Consider the following 21,312-nt stretch of genomic DNA (forward strand, 5'->3'; position numbering starts at 1 on the left):
CCCGGATAAATAAAGGAATTGGAATTTCCTGGTAATATGCACATTTACATATTGTGTCCTAAATATCTGCGAAGTTTAACGAAATTCTGTGCAGCGGTTTATGAGGAGTTGCGCTGACAAACTGTTCATCTCTATGTAAAAGGTATGGCCAAAAACCTAAGTTTTTAGTGTGGAAAGTCCCGGAAAAAATAAAGGAATCGGAATTTCCTGGCAATAAGAACATCTACATATTGTGTCCTAAATATCTGCAAAGTTTGACGAAATTCTGTGCAGCGGTTTATGAGGAGTTGCGCTGACAAATTGTTCATCTCTATATTCAAGGTATAGCCAAATGCCTAAGTTAAAAAGTGCGGAAATTCCCGGAAAAAATAAAGGAATCGGAATTTCCTGGTAATATGCACATCTACACATTGTGTCCTAAATACCTGCAAAGATTGACGAAATTCTGTGCAGCGGTTTATGAGGAGTTGCGCTGACAAACTGTTCATCTCTATGTAAAAGGTATGGCCAAATGCCTATGTTAAATGTGCAGAAATTCCCGGTAAAATAATGGAATCGAAATTTCCTGGTAATATGCACATCTACACATTGTGTTCTAAATACCTGCAAAGTTTGACGAAATTCTGTGCAGCGGTTTATGAGGAGTTGCGCTGACAAAAAAAGAGGACTGACTGACTGACTGACGGACCGGTCAAAAACATTATACCTCCCGCAACTAGTTGCGTGGGGTATAATAAACTCCACGATAGTGTTATATGTAATGCCTGAATCGATCGCTCATTGTACATATCAACTCACAATCAATATCGAACACACGCGGTTTCAGAATGGACTGCAACCCATTCAGGTTAGCAGGGACTTATTGAATGAAATTACTTTGATTTACTGGGAAATTGGTCATGATGAAGATATTAAAGCCTCTGTGTTGATGAATATCCTTATAAATAAAAATCTGTTCATGTTTGATTTTCTTTTAAAATAATTGTGTAAAGATAACAAAAAAACTAGTCCACAACGCTTTGTTGTTATTTGAAAATATGATGAAAATTATGCCATAAATCTTTCATCAAGGTCGAAGTTGGTCTCTGATACACATAATGATGATTGTATTTTTTGTATGTACCGAAATATGGGGGGAAAAACAGTATTCAGAAAGGCAACAAAAGATTATCAAAGTACTCAGAAGTACAGGGAGCCGGGCTCGTTTACTGAGTAGAATGAATTTCTTACATGAATCACGTTTATATTCTGATGAAAAAATTATTTTAAAACTATCAATATAAATGATAAGACACTGACAGTGAGTTTTTTCAATTTTTTCAATCCTAATACCACGGTCCGATTTTGTCAGAATCGGAATTAATCTGGTACCGCCGAATGTAAACAATCAGGCCAGTCTCGTTCCCTCCCCCTGCTTTACCTCGTATATGTGTAGAGAACTTTGATAACACTGATTATCAAAAAATCCTTACGCTAATGATCTATGTTCTTTGACTTAGGACTGAAGTTTACAAAGTCATTACTACTAATATTTATTTATATAGATAAAACTTCGTTTCATTTTTGTTGCTTTATTTAGCGTTTGTATCTCAAAAGCGGTTGAGAGAAAGAACTATATTTTTGCACGTAACTTTAAAATGGCGACTATGGGGTTGACTTCCTGCCTTGAACGGGATGACATAAGCCGGCAATTGCTCTTTGAGCAATAAGCCCGGCTAAAAATGGACATGAAAAAAAATGGGGGCCTAGTCAAATCAAAATATGAAAAAAACACGTTGGAATATTTTTTTTTTCTTTTATGTGAGAATTAAAACATATATATATAGACAAGCCCATATAACTGTCCTATCATTTCAGAAATAGAAAAAATATTCTTCTTCATGAAGAATCAATTCCTCGCGTGAAATGGGAGCATTTGATAGGCTGAAAAAGTAGGTTATGTTCTAAATCAATGTTTGGTTTCCTGATCGACTGACTAAAAAATGGTCCGACCCAAAAACCTTTTTTTTTTTTTTTTTTACATTTTTGGACACGAAATCTTTTTCTTGTTGTTCTCCTTATCCCGTCAACATGTATATTCAATTTTTCTATAAAGGACCTTCCGATTCAAAAGTTTTGTCTTGCGTCAATAGAGAGCAAGCAATCATTATTTTAAAAATGGCCTAATTAAAGCATAATTGAAATTGAAATTTTATAATTGGTAAATTTAGATGTAAATTCTTAATATTCCTGAAAAATGACGTTATACAGATAAGCTTGCGCATTCCTGGCTTTCGGATTACTGAGAAACTATTGTTATCAATATCTTGTACTGTTTTGACAAAATAGCCCGGTCCATCCCGGTAACATCCCAGACAGGTTCCGTTGATGATGTCACACCTCTGTTCCTGACAGTTCTTTGGACATGCTCTGTCACAATTTTCTCCATACACATCGGCTTCGCTACAACCTTATTAATGTTTTGAATTTTTAGACTCTAAGTGATGCAGGTAATTTGCATTTATTTCATTTTGAATTAAAATTTATTAAAAGTAGATCCTGAAGATATTTAATAAATGAGATAAATTTTTTCATCCCCGATTATATTTTTTTCTTTCTACAAAAAAATGGTAAATAAAATTAGCTATTTACCATTCACTATAACTTCGCATAATTCAATGACTGTATTTTGTTGGTATTCGTCTGGATAATTGGTTTCTTTGCGTCGTTGATTGTAAAATGTAACGTATTGTCCGTGTCCGACACACGTTGTCGTAAAATTTAATGAAGGCAATTTTTCTCTATCCTCATAACACAAGAAGTCACTCTTTTGGAGACTTGAATTCGACAAATAAAGAGAAAAACCCGCAAAACGGCCTCTTTGTCGCATTTCTGTGTAAAAAAAAAAAAAGAAACAAAAATCATTTAATTTACGATTTATAATCTTTTTTTTTTAATTTCGAAATAAATATTATTATCCTTCAAAATTATACAGTTAATCTCATTTGTTTAGAGCACGTCACGTGAGATGAGACAATTCGTGATGTCTCCCTCACGTGCAGGGTGACAACTGTTGTCACCCCTCAGATGACAATAAAGAGTGCAAGCGAACATGCTGGGTTTCCAGTTTGTTGTCGCCCTTTGAATGAAAATACAGTGGTTAAAGCGAGATAACTCTAATTTATAATTATAAATACAATTGCTAAATATGCGGGATCGGTAAACAAAAATTCTAACGATGACCTCAAAGTTGTCTGTTGGTGGAGGTCAAACATATTTTTAAAGTATGGAATGAGAGCAGAGTAGGAGAACACAAGAGGTTTGATTATTATTTTCTACTCCATCTTACTGATAATTTAGATTCTTCAGAATAAAAAAAAACTATTATTGACTGTTTAGAAGGGAGACATCACCAATTATCAGGTCTGAGTACGGTTGTACTCAAACCTGATAATTCGTGTTGTCTACCTTTCAAAACAGTCCATAATTGTATATTATAGACTTGTGCTCATCACATCTTCTTTGCACGGATGCATGTTCAAAAAATTCCGCCATTTTGCGAACTATATTAGGGCTATGCACTGTGCATGTTATGAAAAAGAGTTACTATATTGTTATCTTTTTCTCAAAAGGTGGAAAACCCTTGTCTTAACAGTTATTCAATCATTCTGATTATAATCCAATATCCATATTTATGAAACTCCATCATCAATAGAGTATGTGATAGCATAAAAACTCACACCATAACCATTATAGTTCTTGAACAAGATACTGATGCTGTATACGCTGTAAATCTTTCCAAGATCAACACTCCACCAATAACTTTTCTTGGTAGAATTAAGCCCAATATCTTCGCTTTTTGAACATGTTGACATGTCTCGATCAACTGCGTTTGATGCTACATAAGATTTTTCACATGCATAATCTCCACATTCGAATCTTGAGATCTGACTGGCAACTTTAGCCCTTGATAAGTCCACTTAAAACAAAATCAAAAGTTTATTTATTTGTCATCCTGATTGTATTCATGTGTTATTCTCAAATAACAACAAACATGATTGTGCTTCTGATTCAGAATATTAAATAAACATCATAAGATCTGTATGCTCAAAACGGGGAAAACTGTGTAGTTTTGTACGATCAAGTAATTATTTTGCAGAAGATTCAGTAAAAAAAGGCACGTTGTTTTCATGGTGGAGGCTTTTCAAGCAAAATTTTAGTTGTTAGAGCATGATCATATGAAGTTTCATCCCCCTTTCTTATGACCATGAAGAAATTCGATCGATCCTCCATTCAGTTAACTGAAAGTCTGGAAAGTAACTGAATTACAAAGCTTTGCCATTGTGTCGTTATTTGGTTAACTTTCCAGTCACTACATAGTTTAGTTTCACATTTTGTGTTTTTGCATAATAGTCAGATCGTCCCTTGTATTGTCAATGTAGCCTCTATTATGAAATTCGTTTGTTGATAGGAAAGTTTACCCCAGGATTTTGTTTTTTAGTTCAGACGTTTTTCTTCCTTCTTTTTATGTTTACTTTTTGCCTGTTAAGGAATTTTCAGTTATGATGTCTAGTCATTTTTCTCCGCCAGAATATGAAAAAGGTACAAGTAAATGTAAGTATACTTGTCTTATGATTCACAATAATAAGGGTCCTCTTCCCTCGTTTTCGTGAATTGATTGTGTATAAATGAAATACATGGGGACAAAGAACAGCATTCAAGCAGAAAAGACCATCAAACAATACAAAATAGGAGCAGAGCAAACATGGACCACCCAAAACATCTGAGGTACTTTGTAGGATCAGGTGCCATCAGCGATGTACAACCCAGTGGACTTTGTCAATAATGACATAAAAAAGGTTTCTTTTTTAGACACTTATTATATGTGCACTGCCTTTTCAATGTATATGATAAATGATAAAATAGCTCGGGGCCAGTTCTAATGGATTCAAACCGAACAAAAGAAACCCTGAGTTCCGTTGGGGTCCGCTTTCTGTTGGGTTGTGCCTGGCTGGTACTGTTGTTTAGTTCTTATTTTTTTTATACAGTGTATTTGAAGAAAACTGCTCATTTTCCGGTCGTTCTTTGACGTTTGCCCAGTGTTGCATACTCAAAGGATGGGAAACAACAGTAGAGATGGTTCTGAAGTTACAATCCTCATTGAACGCAGAAAATGGTTGGTCATTTAGTCATTTGGCCGCTTTTGCGGGACGTTGGAAATTGTTAAAAAAGTTTGTAAGTGATGAAATGAGTGTTTTAGAGATGCCTGAGCAAAGCTTTACTGTAGTACAAGCAGCTTTGTTTGGAATAAGGTATGGACGCGAAGATATAGACTTTGCAGAAAACAAAAATAACCCCTTTTTCCTTATTGATAAACCTGATTTTCATATTTCGTTTCCCCCAATTTCTGACTTCAGACTCATTCTAGAATTGCTGCTGAAAAAGAAACCCGAGGTTAAAAAGAACGAAATAGCAATCCTGCTCGATGAATATGGAAATAACATCCTCCATTACTTAGTAATGCATAACAATACAGATGTCTGTGATGTCCTTCTAAGCGTCGACAAAGATATTGCATTCCATCGTAATCATACCGAAATACCGTCCACCCTTCACCTCGCTGTGTATCTGGGGAGACCTAATATGGTGAAGAAAATGTGGGAGCTCGGAATACGCCCACAGAATGCTGACGTGTCCCTTTTAGAAACATTCGGATGTGGTGAAAAACATTCTTGCAAAAGGGTGCACTATGTTTGTCAAAATATAGGCAACATTCAAAAACAGTATTGGAGTGACGGCAAAAACGAAATACCAGACGTCAAATTAAGAGCTACTGAGTCTGTTTCCATAGTATTCGGAAATAAACATGATTTCAAAAATGTTAAAGATTTCTTAAAAATTGAAGATATATATTTACGAGTTCAAAACACTGTTTAAGAAATTAGTGGGACATTTACTTAAATCCTTTTTCTGATGATCGGATTCGGATATAAACATGTTGTATTACGACTAATTCTAAAGCAAGTTATTTATTAAGATGTTTTATTTGAGATGTGTTACAAATTTATGTCGTTTTACTAGTATTTCTTTGCGATGTTTCCCAAAAATAAAAAAGAACGACGTTTTAGTGTATTGTGTGAATGAATATCCCTAAAGGTGTATAGAGCATTCAAAATGACCGAGACTGAGAATTATGTACGGACATTTCAAGTATTTACAATCCATTGATTTTTGTCTCTGATTTTGAATATTTATTTTACTTACGTATTATAGAAGTTTTGCAAGATAAAAATCTGCTCTTCTAGTTATTAAAACAGAAGGTGTTTGTTCATCATACCGTCGGGAATTTAGACAAAACTCCATCGTCAACTTCCAAGTCGAATTAGTACATGTACATTGTACATGTAAAAGAACATGTGCTAGGTTATCTCGAAGCAGGGAAGAATTGTGTCTCTTACTTTTGCTGAAATATAAGAAGCGTCAATTCTAACTATGTATATTTATCAGATACATGACATCATTTTTTGAATGAATTTGGGGGATCTTATCCGATGAAAAGAGTAAAGACAGGGCAAGTAAGGGAGAATGCTCTGCAATTTAGTTAATTGTATAAAGTACTGCAAACCAACTATAATACGCGTGCGAGAAATATACGCGAGTTCCGCGCACCTCCTTTAACTCGCGAATATAAATCGACTTAAACCACTCATTTTGCTTTGTATTTATATAGAGAAATGTGTCATCAGTCGTGAAAATTAATTCTCGCGGATTGATTTGGGACTGATATCTCGCTAACAAAAGACGCATAAAATAGTTGTTTTACAGTTACTGAATGGTAGAGTATTGCCAATAAGTAACCTTCCCAGTGAGCACTCAGTAAACTGGAAGATGCATTGTCATTCTTTGAAGCAGCCTCATAACCAGTTAGAGTTGCAGTTTCTTTATAAGAAGTATTTTCTTATCCTTGTGCAAGAAAATCAATACAAAGTCAATGTGAAAATGTATTTTCTTTATTTTCAAGTACTAAGTATGCAAATTTTCTTTTCCGAATTTCCTACGGTATAAAACATGTGCGGAATGGCATTTTGTAATGCACAATCAGAAAATCTATCTCATAAATCTAAAGAATTACCGTTCTCTCTGTAGAAGCTAAGGTTGATAAGCTAGGTGTAAGTGAGTTTGTGTACTGGGTTGTACTCTCTATAACGCCGTTGAAGGACGGAGAGAGTGTATGATACGTATATGTTGCATAGAACTCTAAATTAAGCGAGGACTCTTGTAAGAAAACAGATCTTATAAATGAGTCCGAAATCAATATTGAAGACAGTGATAAAGTTGTGCCTGTAACTGATGCTAGAAACTGTGTTGTTTCCGTGCCTGTTGTGATTTCCGATGACTTTTGATGAGACGAATAATGGACTTTAGATGGACTGATTGCTAATTGTTCAGTGCTTAGCCAGTTAGAGTAAGTCTCTGAAAACTTTAAAATGCCGGTGCTAAGCAAGATCAAGGAGGTCAAAGGGATGTTACTCAGCCCTGAATTAACGGTAGATAAGCTGATAATTCCAATTTCATCCGATTCCACAGAAGACGAAACCGTTTCATTCGGATCTTTACATCTGATTATCACAGTTACTAGCACAGACTCTCCAAGGCGTTGATTTGTTACCTTGACTATGAATTCATACACTGTTGCAGTTAAACCTCCCTTTACTAACACTACTCCTCGTTCGTTCACCCGGAAAGGAATCCGATCAGCATTAAATATTTCAAACATAAACTCTAGAGGATTCACAAATGGTGGTAGTAATTTGATAACACGGTAGTCGATTGCTGTGTTAGTGAACAGTGTGGCTTTAACTAGCTTCCGTATATCTGCAATAAAGTGATGTGAAACGTCAACACTAATGGCATATTTCTCAATTTATATAAAAGTAAATTCATTTGATAGGTTAAGGTGGTATATAAGTTTATTTTAATTTTTCTTATAATGTACATGTTAAATATCCAAAAGAGGTATTGATATCATAAATATTTTTTGAATTTTTTAGCTTTTGTCTAATTTTTGAAATGTTTTATTTCAAGTTTATTATCACCAGAATTACATAACTTTCAACAGTCATATTAAAGTTTGAAAATACCTCATAATACCTAATATTAATTTTATTAGAAAAAATAATTTTCTCCTAAAAAACAATTAATGTCATTATCTTTTTCATTACATTAACTTGAAAAAATAAATATATAAAATGAAATGCAAAGTGTGAAATTAAGGCGCAAGTCAAGTTTTGTACACGTGGTTCATTAATTTTTAATTTAAATTTCACAAGAAAGCTGGGGTTTTATTGGATAAAAGTGGATATATCTGGAATATTTTAGCCTGGATAAGTAATAGGACATCATTTGCGATATTTCATTTCAGGATTTGTTTAACTTTTCTCAAGTAAGTTGTTTTTTGACTTATTTTTAAAATCGTGTGCTACTTTCGATTCTTCCCTTGTGTATTTTTATATGTGAAGTAGAGAACAGAGTGGGTAAGATGCCCCTGTGTCTAAACGAAATGAAAATTCCAATTTAAAAAATATTTGGTATTAAAAAGTCCACTTTCAAGAGTTATCTTTCCTAATTAGCCAAGACTCAAAACACTAAGGAACGTTTGAACATTACATCTAAAATTCATAAGAAAGCTTTAAATTGCCAGCGTATATATTTAAATCAGTAAAGCAAATATATAAATTAACCCCAACACAGTAAATAGTGCAAGTGAATAACTTTTTTAATTTCAATAAGGTTGTAGATTTTAACTCGAATTTCTTCCATACAAACATATCATTGATAGAGCTCACTGCATGCATCGCTATGAAATTGCACAAGACTTATTTGGCGAAGATTTGGTTGTTGTTTTCTTTTGTTTCTGTTTAAAAGCAATCCTTTTTGGTCTATGCATAATAAATCCGTTACTTTGTTTTCACTGTTTATAACACCGCATGTTTCATCTATTTTTAAAGCGTTTTAAAGGTCAGGGTCATATTATAGAGTTACCTGTACTATTCGTCACCAGAGGAAAACGGTCGAAACAATGGAGGTTTATTTTTTTGTGTAGTACGTTATCAAAAAGTGGTGTAATGAGCCTCCTTAAGTATAAAATTATAACTTTTCATAAGTGAAAGAAGACATGTTTTTGAGCCTTGCATATTGACGTACCTAATTCCAAATTGAAATTTGGATCTGGTTTATTTTCATCAGCTGGATCCGTTTCCTTCATTACATTAGCTTTCAAAATTAAATATATAAAATCAAATGCAACGTGTTGATTCAAAGCACATCTCAAGTTTGTACATGTAGTTCATTAATTTTTAAAACAAGATTTACAAAGATTTCCCTTTGTGTATAAATGATATGACATTGTATTTTTTACCTGTATAAATTGTTATCAGTGTTATTGCTGTGTACCGCACCCTTAAAAACATTTTTATCCTAGATCCGCCTCTGGGATTCTTTGTTCCTCGTCCTTTACTTTGAGTAATTTTAGCTGAGGGTTCATAAAGCCTTTGACATGAAGCAGGTGCAAGGTAATCGCCATGATCTTCAAAATAAGAATTACTATCATGAAAGCAGCATCAGTAATGTATGGACCTGGGGGTGTGATTGTGTGTGTCCATAAAATTTTGATGTTATGCTTTTTCACAGATTTGTATCGTCATTTATTGTATTAATGCATGTAATCCTGTTTTTTTATTGCTGTGTCCTTAAAATTACTTTGATAAGAGAATTTTTTCTCTCTCTTGATCTGTGTTAGGTGTTTCTTTTTATATAGCCCTCATACTCTTTTTTCTCTACAAGTTTTGATAAGTAAACATTATTGTATAATTAAAAAAAATTGTTTTATGTCAAAAATCTTCACACACACAAAATAAATTTTCAGAAAACAAACAATAAAAAAGATCAAGTAATGCGTATATATGCATATTGTGAAAAAAAAATTGGACACAAAAAAGTACATGTTTAACACATTTTTTAATTGTACCATTGGAAACGGAAGTTTGTGTTCCGCCATTATCATCCGCTGGAATGACGTCATAGATACTTTCTCTCTCTAAATCAAGACCTCGTCTGGTCATTTCAATGTACTCGGAGTCACTGGATTTGTTTTCCATTTTTCTCCAGCACTGCCGTCGTCAGATCTAGAATAGAACTTCATTCTTTTCCACACTCAACAATGCTCAAATATTTTATTTTTAACAAGACATATAAAATTAACAACTTGGCACTGAAGAGATTTCAATGCATCGTATTCACTGACTATCTGAATATCAAATGTTTTAGTCTAACAATATTAAAATATTGCCGATTGAATAACGATAAAATTGCACAGACAAAAGGTAAAATATGATTACAACGTTAAAAGTATACACGCTATAACTTGCGCCAGTTAAAATACGATTGGAAATTGATATCATTTGTTTATCAATAAAAGTTACGAAAATACTGTAAATTACACCATTAAAATTAAACGGGTTACAAAGTTATCAAATTATAATTATTTATTATCCTGCAAGGAAAGAAAAATAGCTATTTTTAAATAAATATCAGTGACGCAGTGCTACTTTTAGATAATAAACACAATTAAAAAAACAAGGTAGGCCGTTTGAGATACTACTCACTTTGGACGTGGATGGCAAGCGTCTTACTCTTAATGGTACTTATTTTTTAATGTATTCAGTATCAACCATCTTCTCTGTTATGACGCATATTGAGCTTAATATTAATAATGGTTGTCAAAATGCAACATACCTCGTTGTCTGTGATTTCCCGTGGACATGTGTTTCTATATATAGGCCTACTATTTACGCACTTCCTTCATCAATATTCATGAAAAGACTGAATTTTTAATTCCTATATATGCTTAATTGTTTTGTTATTAGAACGACATCTATAGTACAATTTTGCGGAAAGTATTTTTTTTTCATTACACTTCATGTGTTTTAAATCATTTATCATTTTGTTTCACACAAAATTCGGTGTTCATACAGCGTATATGACTTTAAGTTGTCCTTTAAATTAAAAGATACGCATTCAAATTTCATAGCTTAAGAAAGACACATGTAACACAAGAAATATTTACTAATCTACTATTTAATAAAATATTAAACGAAGAAGTTGCAATTTAAGTTTCAGTTGTTGACTGTAAAATAAAAAGAAAACGAACAGAATTCAAGCTCATTTGTTGAATAACATGAAATGTTTCTGACAACTTTAACAACTCGAGGATTTGTGGAAAACACTGCTCTCGGCTAATTGACCGATTGCTGACCCCTTACAACGCCCTAGAAAAGAAATATACATGTATGCTGTGCACATACAGTGCATCTCTTAAGTAATTTGATAATCTGTATGAGATGTGCAAATACATGTAGGCTCCTGATGATGGCGGTTAATAAACTGTAATAACCTTGTATATAAAACTTGTATATATATATAAAACACGTATATTAGTGTCGAGTCAAGTGATTTGAGCTACGTGGCTGATAGGAGCCACCTTTTTTTTGAAGAAAAAAAATCACAGTTATATTTACAAAAGTTTGAAGCATTCGGCTTTTAATTTGCGATTGCTAATGCTTGACGCTTTCATTTTATTTCTTTCCTCAACAAGGTGTTGAGTGATGTGAAAACACATGACATTGTAAATATGTATCAATTAATGCCATAATAATGAATTGTTTTTTAATTAACTTCGAAATAAAGAATCATTTCAGAAAGATTATTATTGTTAATTATTAAAATTCCGAGAGAAAAATTATAACATAATACACCTAGCCATAGATCTGTGAATAGGTCTTACACAAACAGTAAAATTTGGTCTCGAACCCCACTGCAGTTCCGCTTTATGTAAATAACGTAATGGGGTGTAACAAAATAATACAGTAAATGTCAAATATTAAGCAATTCAGTAAAATCAAGAAAAACAAACTTGCCTTAACAGTGGATTAAACATGGAGGCTTTCCGGAAAAGGAACGGATACATATGTAGATGTAAGGATATACTTGTATGCTGGTACATGAAAAACATATTGCCCCAAGTGTACATATTGCAGTAATTGACGAAAATATAAAATGATAAAAAAAAAATAATAAAATTAATTCTTGTGTTTACATTGTCACCAATGCAGAGTTGTGATTGTAAATTGTCCAATTTGCATTAAATAAATTCTACTTTAGATACACACAAAAGCATATTGCTTTTTGTACAAATTAAAATTCGCATTTTTTTCTATTCTTAAAGCACATTTATATTTAATCAACCTGAGTGATATAAAGACCGGTCCTTCGGATGAAACCGTATAAACCGAAGTCCGTACGTGTCGCAGTAGGCGTTGAAACGAGAAAAAAAATCTCTCATTGTTTAATCCCCTTTAGTGCCGAGTAAAGGACACAATTCGCAGCTATTTCTGGCTCGGCCAGTAGTGGCGTTTCCATATAAGTGTAAATTAATTTTCGAGAGAGACGTTAAACAGAAATAAACAAAAAACCCAGGTAAACTACCGCATAATATACATGTACATTCATGTGTAAATCCTTTAATACTGCTTGGCCCTTCCTCAAACGTTACAATATAAATACATTGTAATTGCAGTAAATCAATCTCATTTATTGATATTTTATGTAAAATAATAGAAATATCTACAAAACAATTGTCAAACTAGAATATCACAGGTCCACGTGGAATACAATAAATTAGGCAATACAGATCTTTACATATCATTTATAAAGTAGCAAAATGACGTCTTGTTATGAAAAATATCCATGGTTACATGTACTTGGCACACAAAGTCTGTACAAGTATCCAGTTGAATTAGATTTTAAGTCCAATATTTTCTAATTACTGAATAAGAGCAGCAACTCAAAATGGTGTCCTATCATCTTCTATGACTTCTTGTATTCGTGACTGACGTGAAAGTCTGTTATACCTGCAAAACAAAGGCATGATCAGAACTTGAAATACGGTGGATTTATTTATATTCAAAACAAATTCTTAATTTCAATAAGAAATTTCCTCTGCAATAAAATAGATCTGCTTTTATTTCAAATTACTTGTCAGAAAAACCCTGTGATGCCTATACAATGCAATCAGATTGTAAAAACATAGCTTAAAAAAAGAATACCTGTCGTTTTCGTAAATTTCTGTGCTTCCGGTAGAATTCCATGCCCTCTGTGTATCATCAGGCTCGTCTACTCTAAAATATAAACACATAATCATTTCTGATATTGCAATAACAAATGTTTTCTTGCAATATTGCTTCGTTCTTTTCGGTCAGCTTTCTATATTTTTTCACTTACATATAACCTAATGACGATTCATTATCCAATGAACTATCATAACTGGATTGTCTGCCTCCCCAACCGTTATGCGCATGCTGCTCATTGTGCCAGCGTGTATGTGGATACGCCTCGTTGCTCACGTAACCCGGATTACAGAAACTCTCGAACCTTCCGTCCTTTTGAGGCATATCTACCACAGTTTCCTGATACTGTGCATCTTGTGGGAAATATCGAATAGAAGCAACAGATTCCGTGCTTTTACCTAGATCGTCTCTAGAGCTGAAATGTTTAAGAATTTTTATCAAGTGAAGTTTTTGAAAATTAAACACAATTTATTTCTGATTCATATTACTTGCATTCAATATTTCATAACTTTTAAAACTGTCACAGTTAAGTGTTAAGTTAACTTCTCAAATATCTTCTGAATGACTTGGCATTGACCTTCATTTCGTACAATACCCTCAAATTTTAACAAACCATTCATTTTAAGTTTTGTTTCCGAAGTGAAAGAGCTTTTTACATTTAACACACAATTACTGCTCGAAATAAGTGCTTTTTTATATGTATTTTTCCTTGTATTCGAGTCATGCTCTAAATTAAACCCGCCTGAACTTTTACCTTTGTGCAAGTGGTCTTCGAAAAACACAGAGGATTCTAGCGATGAGGACGGCAAAGGAGAGGATGACAAGAACACCACAGCTAGCGAAGACGGCGATATAGAGCTTCGTGGAATCCGGGACTCCATATGTTACATCTAAAAATGAGAGTTTAATTTGAGAAATGCTTTTTTTTTTAGTTTTGAGAGTGTTCTAGTGTGTAAATCAAACAAATTTAACAGATACGCTTATTTCATTCAAATCAAACAAGAAATAATGCAGCAAATATTAATATTACACATGTATGTTTTACAATATTACAAGATGACTTTTTGTGGGGTTGGGGTCTGTTAAACAATTACTGTAATTGGATATAGCAAATTAGCTCAATGATTGAACATTTTGATATAGATTTTAAATAGAAATACATGAAATGAAAATAAACATCAAACTTTAGCATATTTTCTATAAAATTTCTGACCTTTTCAGAGTTAATGAAAACTTTTTATTATATGTAGTTTTGCTTAATGTAAGAATATCAAATAGAAATCGTACCAGAGCAGTGAGGTAGTTTATCGAGATCCCAGCTTCCAGATTCTAAACATTTAGCAGCACTTTTTCCAACGACATGGTATTCGCCTGGACAGGAAATTATGACTTCCGCTCCAAAATATCGATCACGTGTGTTAAGTATGATATCCGGTGTAGCATGCGCAGTTTCTGTTTTGGGGAGACTGAACAATGGTGGACATTCTGTTAAAAGATACTGCATATTTAGAAGTGGGAAAGAATTTCAAACTAAGGTACATGTCATATGCCTTAATACATTAATACAAACTGAATTACCAGTGGACAGAAAAATTTGCTGTACGTTTTATACTTTTTTATTTGTCAAGGTATAGGGATTTTTCTGAGTTTATGCGTCCATCTTAACGTTTTCTACAACAAGATACATTGAAACTTTTTTTCGTTTGCTTAACATCTCTCCGAGAAGGGTAGCCTTTTTTTTAAAAAAGAAAGAAAACACAATATTTACCCACCTAGTAGACTCATTGTGTAGGAATACGTAAATCAGCTCTACGAATAGTTTTCCTTTTCCTTAAGCACAAGTCTTTTCTTCCTATCCTACTTTGGTCCATTTATCTATGTCATCTCTGCTATTGATGCTGAAATTAATCTGAAAGTTATGAAGAAATGATTATTTGGTTTAAAATTAAATTTTATTGTGCAAAATTGGAAGGAATTGAGTTGGGGAAAGGATTCCGTCCTAAAAACTTCGTGTAAAACTAAAGCGTTCACTTAGCTAAAAAAAGTTCTTGGAATGTAATGTCATTTCGTAAACCTTTATGTAGTTATTTTTTCCGATAAAAAAATAAACCAAACTTATTTTTACAAATATAGGTACTTAAACGATATGTTTGGCAATAATAGCTATTGTTTCTGCTCTTCTACGTTCATGTACTTGTATATTATTGTAAAATTGTAAATCTTTGTAAATATTGTATGGCTTTTGATATTTTATGTATGAGAGAGGACTAAGTTTTTGGAACTAGTGTCCAATCCCTTTGACATGTTTTCAATAAAATATGTTCAAAACAACGATAGCAATACGCAAGTTTCGAGATTATCTCCCTCGGTGCGCTCTTTCGTTGAGGAGGGGAGTTTCGTTGCCGCGTAAACAAACAGGTGGGACAGTTATTTATATATTGGATATATCGCATCATCAATTTACTGGTTTATCATAAATACATGTACATAATTGTAAAGATGCACTTTTCAACTCGAGAATAACCGAATTAATGTAAAGGCGTCATTTTTTTGAAAGCCAAAAAAATCAGAACAAAAAAGAAAATATCAGTGAACCTCTAATAAATACGGTATACATGCATCTGAACATTGCATGTCGGCAATTTAAATGACACATTGATTATTTCCCTTATTATAACTTCAAAGAACCCACTAACTTTTTAGAAAATGTTTGTACAATCAAGAAACTCTTTTACTCTTTATAAGGACCACGACATTTATTTCGTTCTCAAGTACCCTATAATTGAAATATACACAGTTGAGCTTGATAAAATCGTAAAATGCATCACTGCTTAACATTAGTATCTTTCTATAACTTTATATAATTTTTAAAAGCCATAAACATCGTTCATTTATTTATGCACGTTTGTGTACAGAAAGAACCTGTCCCACCTCCATGCTGAAATGGATACGTTTTACGCCTCTATCCTAGGAGAGTTACAAACCGAAACCCGCGTATTAAAATTCGCCAATGTGGCCAAAGTCCAATTTTAATTTGAGAAATGTAAAAATTGCAAAGGATATGCATTATATTAATAGATTTTATTAGGTCACTTATTGCTATCTGTTTTCGTCCGTCGTCGTGCGTTGTGCGTTAACATTTGAACATTATCAGCTTCTTCTCTGCGGCCGCTCAACCAATTTCAATCAATTTGGCATGAAGCATCTATGGGTAAAGGGGAACAAAAATCATGGTGAATTTCATGACCCCCCCACCTTAATTGGACCCTGCGGGGTGGGACCAAAACCACTAAAATGTCTGGACCTAGAGTCATGGGGTTCTTGTGAGGTGGGGACTTGGTGCACTACCGATTATTACTAAATATCACTGATTAGTAGCTAAGTGTAAAGCTATATATATAATGATGGTGCCTCTTTCAAAATTGTGAATGAACCAAATTCAATTGTTGGAGAGCTGTTGCATGATGCTCAGGTGACCTGTAGGACCAATGGACCTTTTGTTATTTTATTTATTTATTTGTTTTTTAAACATCCCTTTTAAACAATTTCCTCTCATATTCAAACAGTTGCCGATAGAGGGCTGAAAATTATAAACCTTTACTCGGCCAATTAGACATTGAAATATCTTATACGTGCATGATCCTACTGTAAAATGGGATCCCGGCTTATCCTGATGGACCGGTCTCCATGTCTTGCAGCTAGTGAAATTCGATCACGCGACGTAAGGGTCTTGACAACTCTTTATTCGCCACTCTAGAGATAATAGTCTAGACAGGGGATCTCTCTATTTCTCATAACAAATACAAATCTTTGTCAGATCATGTTTCTTCTTTTTTTTTTCATTGGAAAGGTTAATCACACGAAGCAACAAAAGGACATGACAAATTCCGCATTATAAGCCACAGTCATGTACAACTGTTTGTTTGTGGTACATATACTATTTATGGGTAATTATGGTTTCCACTGATTGACGGTTATGAGTGTTTCGCCCCAACTTTATGAGAAAATCGGAAAATGTATCTTAAAGTAGATAAACGTCAGAGTTGTCTAGTCACTGTAGTAATGTGGAGACCAGTCCTTCGGATGAGACCGCATAGACCGAAATCCCATGTCGCAGTTGGTGCTGGCACGAAAAAGATTCCTCCATGCTTAATGGCCCTGAGTGCCGAGTATTGGACATAATTTGCAGCTCTTCATCGGCAAGTGGTGGCGTCTCCAGATGAGTGAAAATTTTTCGAGAGAGACGTTAAACAAGAGACAATCAATCACAGTAGTAATATACTCAACAATATAGAATATTCCTTATCTATGGTACATGTAACTGCCATGAGAACAAACTCCAGAGAAAGAGAGAGAGAGAGAAAGTGAGAGTGAAAATAATACCATAAATCAAAGATTGAATTTCCTATTGTAAATATTAATCTTTAAACAGATGGAAGTAACTCTGAAAAGTAATTTTCATTTTCTGAACCGGTGACGGTAGCATTCGCTCTAAGAGTTCAGTAGAAATTAAAGGAGTAGATTCTTACGTCGCGGAATGGGGTCCAACTGCAGGACGTGCTCTTACAACTGCGCCACAAGGGTGACAATTCAAGCCTTTTCATCACTATATAATGTGTAAAATAAAACTTAATCATGCAGCAAAAAATTTCAAGGAAAAGAAAATTTAAAACTAAAAAAAAAACACACAGCTGATAAATTCTTGGATTGGTTCTTTGGAAAGGAATGTACATGAAAACTTGGGTCCAGTACATTTAGATGCTGGTACGAACAAAAGATCCCTCACTGCTCAATGAAACTGTTTCCCAAGTATACATGTACATTGTAAGTATAAATAAATGTTCAACCCTGGCAAGTGGTAAAATCTAGATAGAGGGAACATTATATAAACTAGCTAAAAGAAAGAAATAGGCCGGAGTTTAATTAATAAATATGATATGGACTCAGGGACTGCTTAAAGATTTGATACCTTAACACTGGGGGGGGGGGGGGGTTATCAATTTATTAATAGGCCATCTTTGAAACAGCGTTTGCTTCATTTACAAAAATGAAGTAGAAAAAGTAAATAATAAAATTTCCGAATGAATAGAAAATTATTGTTTCCTGGAGAGTGTGGAGGTAGTAAAAATATCAGTCAGGCTGTTTGTAGTCCGTCAGTATGGATAGCGCAAATACTTTTTAGGATGGTCTTATTGCAAGAAAAATGATGGGATCTGCCGTACAGGTACAGGTATACGTTGAAGTACATTTGACACAAGTGTCTGATTGTGTACTTCCTAGCGAGGTAACACCTTCGCTGTGTTATCTTATGATGGACATAGATATGTACATTAGCTGACATTAACAGGTGGCGATATTAGTGTACCAAATGTTTGTTTTCTATCGTGCTTTATGAAGTACATGTAAATAAATGTTCCAAAGCTAAATTAAACCATGATCATTTATTAATTGTCAGTTTACTTGGTTTGATTGCGTATCAAAATTGCACGAATGAATACTATCATGGAATTTGTCATAAAATGACAAATTAATTTGACAAGAATAATGATAAGATTAATATACATTTTCTGGTCAACTGGTCTTAGTTTAATACGAATATCATTTAAAACGTTGACATATTGTGCATGAATGATTTATCAGTACTTTCATTTGAGCCTTGCTAACAGTTGATTATTGAAAACATGTTGTATACAGCATTCAAACAAAATATCAAAAAGAAAGTTAGAAATATTGTATACTTAAAACACGCAAAATTAAATATAATTCACCTAAGACGAGATTAATTACAGCTATGTAATTAGAATATTTTTTCTATCTTTCTAGATGTTTATTTCAGTTTGTTTATTTTTTAAATTGTTTTGCTAAACGCTCTTCAAAATTTTGAAGGCGGTTTGTATTTTTTTAAATTGTGTGAAGTTCATATATGTGCAATAGTTACTATTCCCTTAAGATAAATCATTTTTCAAAAAATAAAATCGTTTCCTATCAAACAAGGCAAACGTGCACAGTGCAACGCATATACATGTAATTTTTGATGAACTGTCAAGTATGTTTTTAATTCGTTCCCTAAACCTTGTCATGTTATTTTGGAGACGAAAGAAAAATTCCTATCTTATGATTTAACAACACCGGTCTCTTGACATTGTCATATTGTGACACAAGAAAAATGACTAAGTTAATAGAATGCGAGAAATGGACGATATGGCGCGTATTAAGCTTTGACAAAACCGATTTAAGGTGAAAAATTGTACATTGTAACATGATCCGCCCCTGGCAAATCTCTTTCATCATAACTGCTAACAAGTCTTAACCGAAAACAAGTGAAAGGGTTATGTATTCCAATGTACATGTACCAATGAGAACATGCAGATAGTGTACACGGAAGTAAAAAATTTGAATAACAAAATCTTTAAATATATTAGTAATATTCTTGATTCACTTTGCATTGATTTTGGACAAATTTCAATTTTTTCTATTCTAGAAAGTCTCATTGCCAGATATACACTGAGTTATTATATGTACCTGGATCAAATGTACAATGTAGCATTCCGAAAAGAATTTAAATATAGCATGATTGTAAAAGTGTCTAAGGATAAAAATACAAAGAAGGACTTTGTCATAATATACCATAAATATACAACATTCAGTAAGAAATGCAATTAATCGTCAGTTACTACAGACATATCAATGCCACGAGAAGGACCTTAAGCTTATAAGTAGGAAAATTATCTATTTTATTCGCAGGGAAGATTACATTATCTTTATCTTTTTCGTAGGAGAGGCATTACGTGTATTTATGTTAGACTCCTTAAACTTTTTTTAAAAAATTAAGTTAATACATAGTCCATGTATATTTTGATATATCAGTTTTTAATATGAAATTTAAATCAAGCCTGAAAGTGGTTTTTTTAAAATCATTTATATCAAAGAGGAAGTGTTTTTACATTAAATGTTTTTAATTTAGATGTGAGTACATATTTCGTTCCATTTCAGAAACAAATGTGGATGAAGAGTACCGTATTTTATAAAGAAATACTTGCATATAAGCTTAATCTAAAAAATTAATAAGGAATGTACAAAAATAATACATATTAATATTAAAACATAGTTACAATAAAACAAATATATAATTATGCGTATATTTGGGGAATAAAAGGAATATTTACATGTCATTTTCATAGGATTATTAAAAGTGTTCATTTCTAATACTTACTTTAAATTAGAAAATAAAGCAAATATTCCTCAGATTAAACTTAATCCACAGAGCAATACACACGTGTTAACAGTCCTGTTTTTACACACGATTTATGTTCGACCTCTGGCTACTTCACACTTGTCAACCTTAGACTGACAGGGAACCAGGCAAATCAACAGACCGTGACGTGTTCCGTGTCAACAAAATCACGGTTTATTGATTATTCATAAATTTCCTTTTACATACATGTTAATAATATGATAAAGCTAATTATTATATGATAGGTAATTACGTACAGTGATTATATAAGTAGAATTATTTACAGAAAGGTAGTCAATTGAAACTTTTTCATCTGCCTCTTTATGATAAATATTGTCACGGCTAACTAGACGAAAACGTCAATTCAAAGTAAAAACATTATTTCCATCAAAATTTTCCTGTTAATTGTTAATAATTAAAATTACATTTCTTGTCAAAGAGAAAATATCATATATATAAAAGTATTGTAACATAATTATCTAGAAAGCTACTTTTTCTAAATGTTTGCTATCAATCAAATAAAAGTGAACTTTTATTTTAAAGTGAGAAAGAAATCGTAGATGGGAGGCTTACTCCTCCTACGCATCCAATCCAACCTCAGGAGTTTCCAGTGGACCGATTTTATGCACTGCTCAGCTATATCTTGCTTTTTATTTAAAATCGCTTATTGTGAATTATCATTATCGTTTTCTTAAAAAAAATAATTACAAATGGCCAGTGAGTTACAGCGCTTACCTGAGTTTTTCTGCAGGTGAGTCACTTGGTCCTTATATTTTTAAAAGAAATTATTATCCCACTTACCATTTCTTTTTATCCATAAAAATAGTTACCCTATTTTGAGACTTGCCTCGAAAGAAACAACCTACATATTGTAACTTGAAACAACAGAAGATGGAGATACCTTAAAATATCTTT

General features: G+C 33.1%; 1 protein-coding gene and 1 long non-coding RNA gene across 2 annotated transcripts; both read right to left on the bottom strand.

Moving 5' to 3' along the window:
• Window positions 1–2,407: 2,407 nt before the first annotated feature.
• Window positions 2,408–3,905, bottom strand: LOC134262227 (uncharacterized). The gene is made up of 3 exons (XR_009990979.1): window positions 3,722–3,905; window positions 2,632–2,871; window positions 2,408–2,449 (listed from the first exon to the last, which is right to left on the bottom strand). It is a non-coding gene; the product is annotated as an uncharacterized LOC134262227 (long non-coding RNA).
• Window positions 3,906–12,615: 8,710 nt separating this feature from the next.
• On the bottom strand, window positions 12,616–15,066 carry LOC134262228 (uncharacterized). The gene is made up of 6 exons (XM_062744608.1): window positions 14,936–15,066; window positions 14,451–14,648; window positions 13,918–14,053; window positions 13,318–13,578; window positions 13,143–13,214; window positions 12,616–12,947 (listed from the first exon to the last, which is right to left on the bottom strand). The coding sequence occupies exons 1-6, from the start codon at window positions 14,946–14,948 to the stop codon at window positions 12,881–12,883; spliced, it is 747 nt and encodes a 248-aa protein (XP_062600592.1). The 5' UTR covers window positions 14,949–15,066; the 3' UTR covers window positions 12,616–12,880.
• Between the last annotated feature and the right edge of the window lie 6,246 nt (window positions 15,067–21,312).

The sequence above is a fragment of the Saccostrea cucullata genome, unplaced genomic scaffold, assembly GCF_032062105.1.
Source record: "Saccostrea cucullata isolate Sc308-1 unplaced genomic scaffold, CSIRO_AGI_Scuc_v1 ctg1781, whole genome shotgun sequence".
NCBI lineage: Eukaryota > Metazoa > Mollusca > Bivalvia > Ostreida > Ostreidae > Saccostrea > Saccostrea cuccullata.